Raw genomic sequence first — 12,500 nt, 5'->3', positions numbered from 1 at the left:
GCGATTCAAGCAGTCCTGCAGCGTGTTTACTCATGTGTGTTATCATGTGCGATACAAGCAGTCCTGCAGCGTGTTTACTTGTGTGTGATATCATGTGTGTAATTAAACACTTGATTTAGACCAAATATATGTAGAACATTCTTTAAAAAAGTAAATAAACCCCCCATTCCTGTGAGGTCCCAAGAAAATTCCACCTAAAAGGGCCACTGTCCATACTGTACATACATACTGTCCATACTGTACATACATACTGTCCATACATACTGTCCATACTGTACATACATACTGTACATACATACTGTACATACATACGTCCACACTTTACATACTGTACATTCTGTACATATATACATACTGTACATACTGTCCATACATACTGTACATACATACATACATGCATACTGTACATACATACTGTACATACATACATACATACATACATACATACATACATACATACATACATACTTTCCATTCCTTGCATACATACATACATACTTTCCATACTGTACGTACGTACATACATACTGTACATACATACTGTACATACTGTACTTACATACTGTACAAACTGTACATACATGGTGTTTTCATAAATTGTTGTGTTTTTAATTTTTTCAGATCAGTCAACTGAAGTTGCGGGTAAGAAGTTTCTCTCATCTCACAGTGTGTGTGTGTGTGTGTGTGTGTGTGTGTGTGTGTGTGTGTGTGTTACTGTACATATTTACGTACAGTACAACATCAAGAAAACATGACTTGTGAGCGTGACGTAACAACTATGACTTGTACAAATATAAAGAATGTCTGATTTGATGCTCAGAGACACTTCAGTTTGCATTTTCCCAGCATGCACTCTGATGGACTTAAAGTGGTGTCATTTAGAATGTTCTATGGTGTTTTGGACGTTCATAATAACAAAAATGTTCACTGAGCAGGTTGTGTTATGTGTGACTTTATGTGTTGACCTTTATGTTACTTGCAATTTTTTTTTGCACCATGACTAGGGAAGGTTGTTTGGATCGTGTCATATATTTATAACATTGTCTTTCAATACACAGTAAGTCTTTAGCATTCATAGATCACCATGTTTTATCTTTTTAATCAAACTGGAATTGAATGCATGTTTTGCACTGAAACTAATTCATGGGACTGAATAATCAGAATCAGAATCAGAATCAGAATCAGAATCAGCTTTATTGTCATTACGCAAGGTAACGAGATTGAGGCCATTCCATACAGTGTGATGTGTGCATGCTAGAAAAACAATGTGCAAATATATAAAAATATAAAAAAATGTAGAAGTGCAATGAATATGGTGTGAAATGAATATATACATGAAAAAAACAACAACAAAAAAACAGGGTGGTTGGTGGAATGGGTTATTGCACCGAAGAGAAGGCAGTTATGAGGGACAATGGGGCAGTCCGTTCAGGATGGTTATGGCCCTGGGGAAGAAGCTGTTCTTTAGCCTGTTTGTTTTGGTTCTAATGCACCTGTAGCGCTTCCCAGAGGGCAGCAGGTGGAACAGTGTGCGGAAGAAGATGGATGGATGGATGGATGAATAATGTGCAACAACTTTATCCTAGTTACAACTTCAAACAAAGGAGGTTGGAATTTAGTGCGACTATTTTTTTCCAGACCAGCACTAGAGCACTAAACCTCCAGGGGAAACGCTTGATTGATTGAATGAGACTTTTATTAGCAGATTGCACAGTACAGTACATATTCCCTACAATTGACCACTAAATGGTAACACCCCAATAAGTTTTTCCACTTGTTTAAGTCGGGGTCCACGTTAATAGTAAGTAGGTAAGTAAAGTTTATTCTTCGGTCAATGGTCAACAAAATAAACAAACAGTTGTACATTCATAGATTGAAAATGAAAATGTTGCAGACCGAAAGGGTTTAGGCTGAAGTTGAACACTTATAGCGCCTAACCCTATAAACAATGTCAAGTACAAGATGAACTTCCGAAAATTATGAAATGTCTTTTGTACAACATATTATAAATACACATTATACACAATATGAACACTGTTCAATTATATACACAGTAAAGGCATGTGAAATATCCTTGTACACCTTTGTACCAATTTATATACTATATACAAACAATTATACTTCCATTATTATTTATATCCCACATTTAGTATTTTAATTACCATTGATCATAGTATTAACTACTGTGTTGATTCAAGAGTGATATATTTTTCCAAGACATTAGTCTTAAAGTGTTTTTTTAAATGTGTGAATGGACCTGGAACATTTTAAGGAATCATCCAAGCTGTTCCACAGTTGAACCCCCCCGACACAAACACATCTACTTTTTAAGCTTGTTCTTATCTTAGCTTTCTGGAAGACAGCTGAACCTCTGAGGTCATAGGGATTCTCTCTGGGTTTGAACCTCTCCTGTAGACACCGAGGCAGCATGTGGTTATGAGCTTTGTACGTCACAATAGCAGTGTTGAGGTCAACAAGATCGTGCAGTTTTAAGGTTTTTAATTTAATAAACAGAGCATTGGTATGGTCATGATAATCTGCATAATTTACAATTCTAATCGCTTTCTTTTGAAGTAAGAATATAGAGTTGATGTTTGTTTTGTAATTGTTACCCCAGATTTCAACACACTAATTAAGATAAGGGAGTACGAAATAATTATATAACATATTAAGAGCCTTTTGATTTAGGGAGTTTTTGATTTTATGTAACATAGCAATATTTTTTGCCATCTTTGTCTTAAGTATATTTATGTACAGTTTCCAATTTAATTTATCATCTATATAGATTCCCAAAAATGTTGTTGAATACACCCTTTCTATCTCCATATCATCAATTCTTATATGACACTGTATGTTATTTTTCCTATTTCCAAAAATTATATATTTTGTTTTATTTAGGTTGATTGACAGTTTATTGGCATCAAACCATTGCTTTAATATGTGGAGTTCGCTCTCTACAGTCTCTAAGAGTTGGCCAAGGTCTTGCCCAGAACAGTACAGACTTGTATCGTCAGCAAAGAGAATACAATTGAGTTTTTTTAAAGATTTTGCAGATATCATTAATATACAATAAAAACAATTTTGGTCCCAGTACAGAACCTTGGGGCACTCCATGTGTTATCATCTTTTTATCTGAATCTACATTGTTCATATGCACATACTGTTCTCTACCACCAAGATAACTTTTCAACCAATCATGAGCAAGACCTCTAAAACCATACCTCTGCATTTTGTTCAAAAGTAATGTGTGATGGATGGTGTCAAAGGCCTTGCTCAGGTCAATAAAAACGCCAACAGCAAACTCCCTCTTATCAATAGCAGTGGTTACCTCCTCAACTAGTTCCATCACTGCCATGGAAGTGGACCTGTTTGGTCGAAAACCGTATTGGTGTTCACTTAGCAAGTGATGCTTATCAATAAAACTGTCTAATCTTGACACAAATAATTTTTCAAGGACTTTTGAAAATTGTGAGAGTAGAGAAATAGGCCTATAGTTGGTGAACTGATGCTTATCTCCACTTTTGAAGATGGGAATAACTTTTAATCAATTCATGGTGCATTGATATAATGTACCATTTATTATATTCTTACAAGTACGGGGGCTAATAATAAGTTTTCATGAAAACAAAACATATAAAGCTACCTCTCATACACTCATTGACATTTTACATAGACTTATTCTTGCAAGAAATGGACACACAGTGTAGTCCTGACTACTTCACTAATATAATCATAGTCTTGTTTCTGTCATGTCTGTATTATCATGTTTTGTTTTAAGTCATGTTTTGTTTAGTTTCTGGCTTTTCACTCCCTTGTCTTGTTTGCATGATTACCCATTAGTTTCACCTGTTCCACGTTTGGACTCATTGTGCACTCTTGTTTGTCACCGTAGCAACCATTAGTTTTCACCTGTCACGTCACGCACCTGTTTCACGTTTTGAGTCACGCACCTGCTTTCACTAATCATGTCCATAGTATTTAAGTTCATTCATTTTCTGTTGTTCGTCCTGACGACCTCAACACATTTATGCTCTGTTCATGCCTGATACTTCTTTTCATGTCAATTCCTCAAGCCAAGTAAGTTTTTGTTCCATATTTATAGTCTTTTTGGTTTCATAGTTTGTTCTCCGCCATTGTGCGTGTTTTTTGTTTGTACTTTTTGCTATAGTCTTTTGGTTTTATAGTTTATTCTCCGCCACTGTGCGCGCTTTCATTTATTCCTTTTTTTGATAATAATAAATCATGTACCTTCATTCCCGTCTCGCACGAGCCAACTTTCCGTTGCATCCTGGAAAAGCACACACCCCAGACCAAGTCATGACAGTTTCTGTATTTAATCCACTTTGAAGTATTTGAACAATGAATATGTGTTTTTTTCCCCTTGCTCAGAGTGTTGCATGTCCTTTCCTTATCGACCCTTCTTCCCGTGCCACTGAGTGGTTGTGTGCACACCTGGCACAGAACCGCCTTGAGGTCATCAACCAGCAGGTAAGTACCGATGGATGGATGGATGTTTTCCTGGCCTCACACAGGAAATAAGATTGGAGTTTGGCAACCACATGAAATATTTTGAAACCTCCTTATCATTGTTGACCAGGAAACAGGTTAGGCTGGTATTTTACCCATTGTTGACAACATGTGGTGTGTCCAACTAGGACAGCAACTTCATGACAACACTGGAACTAGCGGTCAGATTTGGAAAAACTCTCATCATTCAAGAGATGGATGGAGTGGAACCTGTGCTCTACCCACTGTTGAGGAGGGACCTCATCGCACAAGGTACACAAATATTATGATATAACACATTATATACATCATATACCGTATTTTTCAGACTATAAGTCGCAGTTTTTTTCATAGTTTGGGGGTGTGACTTATACTCGGGAGCGACTTATGTGTGAAATGATTAACACATTAGCGTAAAATATCAAATAATATTATTTAGCTCATTCACGTAAGAGACTAGTCCGGGGGTCGGCAACCCGCGGCTCTAGAGCCGCATGCGGCTCTTCAGCGCCGCCCTGGTGGCTCTCTGGAGCTTTTTCAAAAAATTTATGAAAAATGGAAAAAGATGAGGGGAAAAAAATATATTTTTGTTTTAATTTGGTTTCTGTAGGAGGACAAACATGACACAAGCCTCCCTAATTGTTACCAAGCACACTGTTTATATTAAACATGCTTCACTGATTCCAATATTTGGCGAGCGCCGTTTTGTCCTACTAATTTTGGCGGTCCTTGAACTCACCGTAGTTTGTTTACATGTAGAACTTTCTCCGACTTTCTAGGACGTGTTTTATGCCACTTCTTTTTCTGTCTCATTTTGCCCACCAAACTTTTAAGGTTGTGCATGAAAGGTGAGTTGAAATAATATAATAAAACAATATGTAACAACTGGACAGCAGTTATAATCAGCTCATTTTCAAACATTGCAATAAAAATGTGGATTTTATGATCAAAAACAATGAATATGTATTGACTAGAGATGTCCGATAATGGCTTTTTTGCCGATATCAGTTATTCCGATATTGTCCAACTCTTAATTACCGATTCCGATATCAACCGATACCATTCCGAGAAGTCATTGCTGCACATGTACGCAGGCCCCAGATACGTGGTCCAGATCGGAGACAAGGTCATTGATTACAACGAGGACTTCCGACTCTTCTTGGCGACGCGCAATCCTGCCCCCTTCATCCCACCGGACGCCGTCTCCGTGGTTACGGAGATCAACTTCACCACCACGCGGGCCGGCCTGCGAGGACAGGTGATCAAGCCGCTGCGGCTCTCCGAGCTTCCAACTTGTCGCTCAACCTCTGTGGCGTCCTCAGCTCCTGGCGCTGACCATCCAACACGAGAAACCCGAGTTAGAGACCGAGAAGACCAGACTGCTGCAACACGAAGAAGACAAGAAGATACAGCTTGCACAGCTGGAGGAGTCCTTGTTGGAGGTACTCTTTAACTTGTCAAATATATAGTAGTGATTCATCACATTTAACTCATTGCAGTTAATCGCAGATACAAACTTTGAATCTTTTATAAGTATATATTAGATTATTGTCCAGATTCGTTCAAACCCCAAAAGCAGTGAAGTTGTCACGTTGTGTAAATGGTAAATAAAAAAAGAATTCAATGATTTGATGTGCTTCACTATACAAACTTTTCAGTTTTCAAACCCAGTTAAGTTTGTAAATGTTTTTTTTTTTTTTGGATTGATTGAGACTTGTATTAGTAGATTGCACAGTGAAGTACATATTCCGTACAATTGACCACTAAATGGTAACACCTGTTGCGTTTTGGACCAGTTGTTCCTCCCAGGGAATTCACGTCACAATTCGCTCCCAAGCTCTTTACGACACTTAAAGCTGAGTTGAAAAACCACCAGAGACAGAATAGGTATTTTGTTGTATATTTTCAAAGCTTTGCAAATATACATTTTGAGACCAGTCTAACCCTAGAACATTCTATTGCGCCGCCCAAAATGGTCTGTCTTCTTCTGTCCCTCTCTCTCGTCCCCTCTCTGTAGACCAAACAAATGCTAGTCAAAACACATTCCAAAGAACTCAAGGTTAACACACACAGTTTACTTGCAGACAGAGCAGCAAGAGAAGAAATGGAAAACACGAGCTGTTTTCAAATATGACTATGAAATAAAAGAAGTACAACTTAAATTCGGATATATGTAAATATCTGCCTCCGACACACCCCAATAAGTTTTTCCACTTGTTTAAGTCGGGGTCCACGTTAATCAAATCGGGTCTCACTGTACTGGCAAAACAACCTAACATTCATAGCCGTCTCATGTTTGCATTTTGTTTCCTGCCACTTCCAAACGTGATTGTGTCAGACTGCTCTCGCTAAAACTGCTCTTGTCGCCTGGTCAGACCCTGGCCACGTCACAGGGGAACATTCTGGAGAACCGGGAGCTGATCGACAGTCTGAACCAGGCCAAGGCCAGCAGTGCCCTCATCCAGCAGTCCTTACTGGAGTCCCACCGGCTGCAGACTTCTCTGGACCAGGTACTTCCCACGCCCTTGAAGAACTGCAGCAAGGCTGGCCCGTGACCTGCTGCCTTGCTCAACGGCAGTCTGAAGCAGTGGTGGTTGTAAATGTTGTAGTCCAAGGGGACCTGAACCTTTTCCACTGAGGGGCCGCAGACCGACTAATCAAAGGATGTGGCGGCCATTTTGGTAGTTTGAACTATAATCCCCTTTTTTTATATATTTTTATTTATTTTATTTTATTTTAATTATTTTATTTCATTTATTTATTAATTTATTATTATTTGTAGAATTTCTTTTCAAAGAACAACAAACCTGTTTCACCAAGTAGTACCTCAGAAAACACTTGGCTCTCCAAGTAGACCAACATTAAAATACAGTAGCATAGTAGGCCTAAGTATTCATTAACAACAAGGCAGAGGTTTTTACTCAATTCTTGTAATTATTATAATGTAAATTAATTACATTTAAAAGTGCACATATATTTATTTTTTTATTATTTCACAATAATTGTTAATATTATTTTGCAATAATCTTTAAAAAAACATTTCACAATTAAATTGGAATAAAAAAAATTAATGTGTTATTACATTTTTGTAATTATTATAATATAGATTAATTTAATTTAAAAGCGCACATATATTTTTTTATTATTTCACAAGTAAATTTAAATAAAATAGATTCATATGTTACTCAATTCTTGTAATTACTATAATGTAAATGAATTAAATTTATAAGTGCACATATATTTATTTTTTAAATTATTTCACAATATTGTTTTTTATTATTTCACAATCTTTTAAAAAAAATTATTTTACAATTAAATTGGAATAAAATAGATTAATGTGTTATTCAATTCTTGTAACTATTATAATATAAATGAATTTAATTTACATTTATAAAATATTTCATATTTATGACCACTGCAACACAGTTTTACACACATTACACACATTTTGATTAGTAACACTGTGTTTGAATATAGGGAATTAAACCACTTTACCTAAATAATGAAATACATGACATTATTTGGCGTAGTGTGGTAGGCGTAGCACAGTTTTAAGAATCACTGAACTAGGAAATGCAATCTCGGTAGACCTTCCGTGTGAATGCGTTTTTAAAATAAATACACATACATTTTTTATTAATATTTTTTTTATGTACTTAAGTTATTTTATTGTTTTTTTTTGTTTTTTTTTATCCTTTTATTTTTTTTAGATTCCATCCATCCATCCATCTTCTTCCGCTTATCCGAGGTCGGGTCGCGGGGGCAGCAGCCTAAGCAGGGAAGCCCAGACTTCCCTCTCCCCAGCCACTTCGTCCAGCTCCTCCCGGGGGATCCCGAGGCGTTCCCAGGCCAGCCGGGAGACATAGTCTTCCCAACGTGTCCTGGGTCTTCCTCGTGGTCTCCTACCGGTCGGACGTGCCCTAAACACCTCCCTAGGGAGGCGCTCGGGTGGCATCCTTACCAGATGCCCGAACCACTTCATCTGGCTCCTCTCCATGGGGAGGAGCAGCGGCTTTACTTTGAGCTCCTCCCGGATGACAGAGCTTCTCACCCTATCTCTAAGGGAGAGACCCTCCACCCGGCGGAGGAAACTCATTTCGGCCGCTTGTACCCGTGATCTTGTCTTTTCGGTCACAACCCAAAGCTCATGACCATAGGTGAGGATGGGAACGTAGATCGACCGGTAAATTGAGAGCTTTGCCTTCCGGCTCAGCTCCTTCTTCACCACAACGGATCGATACAGCGTCCGCATTACTGAAGATGCCGCACCGATCCGCCTGTCGATCTCACGATCCACTCTTCCCTCACTCGTGAACAAGACTCCGAGGTACTTGAACTCCTCCACTTGGGGCAAGATCTCCTCCCCAACCCGGAGATGGCACTCCACCCTTTTCCGGGCGAGAACCATGGACTCGGACTTGGAGGTGCTGATTCTCATCCCAGTCGCTTCACACTCAGCTGCAAACCGATCCAGTGAGAGCTGAAGATCCTGGCTAGATGAAGCCATCAGGACCACATCATCTGCAAAAAGCAGAGACCTAATCCTGCAGCCACCTAACCGAATCCCCTCAACGCCTTGACTGCGCCTAGAAATTCTGTCCATAAAAGTTATGAACAGAATGGGTGACAAAGGGCAGCCTTGGCGGAGTCCAACCCTCACCGGAAACGTGTCCGACTTACTGCCGGCAATGCGAACCAAGCTCTGACACTGATCATACAGGGAGCGGACCGCCACAATCAGACAGTCCGAAACCCCATACTCTCTGAGCACTCCCCACAGGACTTCCCGAGGGACACGGTCGAATGCCTTCTCCAAGTCCACAAAGCACATGTAGACTGGTTGGGCAAACTCCCATGCACCCTCAAGGACCCTGCCGAGAGTATAGAGCTGGTCCACAGTTCCACGACCAGGACGAAAACCACACTGTTCCTCCTGAATCCGAGGTTCGACTATCCGGCGTAGCCTCCTCTCCAGTACACCTAAATAGACCTTACCGGGAAGGCTGAGGAGTGTGATCCCACGATAGTTAGTACACACCCTCCGGTTCCCCTTCTTAAAGAGAGGAACCACCACCCCGGTCTGCCAATCCAAAGGTACTGCCCCCGATGTCCACGCGATGCTGCAGAGTCTTGTTAACCAAGACAGCCCCACAACATCCAGAGCCTTAAGGAACTCCGGGCGGATCTCATCCACCCCCGGGGCCTTGCCACCGAGGAGCTTTTTAACTACCTCAGCAACCTCAGCCCCAGAAATAGGAGAGCCCACCACAGATTCCCCAGGCACTGCTTCCTCATAGGAAGACGTGTTGGTGGGATTGAGGAGGTCTTCGAAGTATTCCCTCCACCGATCCACAACTTCCGCAGTCGAGATCAGCAGAACACCATCCGCACCATACACGGTGTTGGTAGTGCACTGCTTCCCCTTCCCGAGGCGGCGGATGGTGGTCCAGAATTGCTTCGAAGCCGTCCGGAAGTCGTTTTAGATTTTTATTTCAAATAACTAGAAAATGTTTTATGCTAGCTAATTTTAACCTAAAATGTGTGGTTTTGGATAGTTTTTGCCACTTTGCAAGTATGCTAACTGTTCCCATTCTAACATTCTAATATTTTATGCTAGCATTGTATCTAATTGGATTTGTTTGAACCTAAAAAGTATGAATTTTGATCCTTCGTGCCATCTTAGAAAGACGCTAACTTTTCCTATGTGATCATGCTAACATTAGCTTGCTAATGTCTTAAGATAGCAGTTTAGCTCATTTTAAAGCCTAAAATTAATGGTTTTGAGACTTCCTTTTCCTGCGTGTTCATTCTATTTATTTCCTCCTCCTGCAGGAGCGCGATGCTTACCTCCCTCTTGCAGAGAGCGCCAGCAAAATGTATTTTGTCATCACGGACCTTTCAAAGATCAACAACATGTACCGCTTCAGCCTGGCTTCGTTCCTCAGGCTCTTCCAAAGGGCTCTTCAGGCCAAGCAGGTGATCCAGTCTTGCACTTCTCTTACAAAACCTTCAAGTTCCCAGAAAATGCAAGACCCGCCAGTATGTGTTCCCTCAAAAAAGGTCAATTTTCATATCAACTCGATTGGGACCCTCCATTATTTAATACATTTACAATAATACATCCTGAAATAATGATTCATTGAATTGTGACTGCTATATTAAATTGTGAAATAATTAAAAAAGATAATTGTGAAATAATAAAAACAACTTATTGTGAAATAATTGAAAAAAATATATATATACCGTATTTTTCGGACTATAAGTCGCAGTTTTTTTCATAGTTTGGCCGGGCTCCAGTGCGATTTATATATGTTTTTTTCCTTCTTTATTATGCATTTTCGCCAGGTTCGACTTATACTCCGAAAAATACGGTATATGTGCACTTTTAAATTAAATACATTTACATTATAATAATTACAATAATTGAGTAACACATTCATCTGTTTTATTCCAATTTAATTGTGAAATCATTTTTTTTTGTATTATTGTGAAGTAATAAAAAAAATAATTGTGAAATAATTTAAAAAATAAATATATGTGCACTTTTAAATTAAATTCATTTATATTATAATAATTACAAGAATTGAATAACACATGAATCTATTTTATTCCAATTTAATTGTAAAATAATTTAAAAAAAAGATTGTGAAATAATAAAAAAACAATATTGTGAAATAATTAAAAAAATAAATATATGTGCACTTATAAATTTAATTCATTTACATTATAGTAATTACAAGAATTGAGTAACGTATGAATATATTGTATTTAAATTTACTTGTGAAATAATAAAAAAACATTTCTGCACTTTTAAATTAAATTAATTTATATTATAATAATTACAAAAATTGAATAACACATTAATCTATTTTATTCCAATTTAATTGTGAAATATTTTTTTTAAGATTATTGTAAAATAATAATACAAATTATTGTGAAATAATTAAAAAAATATATATGTGCACTTTTAAATTAAATACATTTATATTATTATAATTACAATAATTGAATAACACATTAATCTGTTTTATTCCAATTTAATTGTGAAATCTTTTTTTTTATTGTGAAGTAATAAAAACAATAATTGTGAAATAATTTAAAAAATAAATATATGTGCACTTTTAAATTAAATACATTTATATTATTATAATTACAATAATTGAATAACACATTAATCTGTTTTATTCCAATTTAATTGTGAAATCTTTTTTTTTATAGTGAAGTAATAAAAAAAAAAAAATTGTGAAATAATTTAAAAAATAAATATATGTGCACTTTTAAATTAAATTCATTTATATTATAATAGTTACAAGAATTGAATAACACATTAATCTATATTATTCCAATTTAATTGTAAAATAATTTTTTTTAAAAGATTGTGAAAAAATATAAAACAATATTGTGAAATAATTACAAAAATAAATATATGTGCACTTATAAATTTAATTCATTTACATTATAGTAACTACAAGAATTGAGTAACATATGAATCTATTTTATTTAAATTTACTTGTGAAATAATAAAAAAACATATGTGCACTTTTAAATTAAATTAATTTATATTATAATAATTACAAAAATTGAACAACACATTAATCTATTTTATTCCAATTTAATTGTAAAATAATTTTTTAAAGATTATTGTGAAATAATAATAAAAATGATTGTGAAATAATAAAAAAATAAATATATGTGCACTTTTAAATTTAATTAATTTACATTATAATAATTACAATAATTGAGTAACATTAATCTATTTTATTTCAATTTACTTGTGAAATAATAGTACAAATAATTGTGAAATAATAAAACAATTGTGAAATAATTTAAAAAATAAATATATGTGCACTTTTGAATTGAATTAATTTACATTATAATAATTACAAGAATTGAGTAACATATAAATGTATTTTATTCCAATTTACTTGTGAAATAATACAAAAATTAATTGTGAAATAATAAAAAAATCAATTGTGAAATCATTTAAAAAATAA

General features: G+C 36.3%; 1 protein-coding gene across 1 annotated transcript in view; it reads left to right on the top strand.

The window, feature by feature from the left end:
- Window positions 1–12,500, top strand: part of dync2h1 (dynein cytoplasmic 2 heavy chain 1) — a 437,107-nt gene that overhangs the window by 330,401 nt on the left and 94,206 nt on the right. Inside the window, exons 68-74 of the mRNA XM_061925863.1 lie at window positions 622–642; window positions 4,390–4,488; window positions 4,656–4,779; window positions 5,601–5,764; window positions 5,829–5,948; window positions 6,882–7,016; window positions 10,339–10,482. Coding sequence (XP_061781847.1) covers window positions 622–642; window positions 4,390–4,488; window positions 4,656–4,779; window positions 5,601–5,764; window positions 5,829–5,948; window positions 6,882–7,016; window positions 10,339–10,482 — 807 coding nt within the window. The remainder of the gene's footprint in view (window positions 1–621; window positions 643–4,389; window positions 4,489–4,655; window positions 4,780–5,600; window positions 5,765–5,828; window positions 5,949–6,881; window positions 7,017–10,338; window positions 10,483–12,500) is intronic.

Source organism: Nerophis lumbriciformis, linkage group LG30 (genome assembly GCF_033978685.3).
Source record: "Nerophis lumbriciformis linkage group LG30, RoL_Nlum_v2.1, whole genome shotgun sequence".
NCBI classification, from domain to species: Eukaryota; Metazoa; Chordata; class Actinopteri; order Syngnathiformes; family Syngnathidae; genus Nerophis; species Nerophis lumbriciformis.
This window is presented reverse-complemented; position numbering and strand designations above follow the sequence as displayed.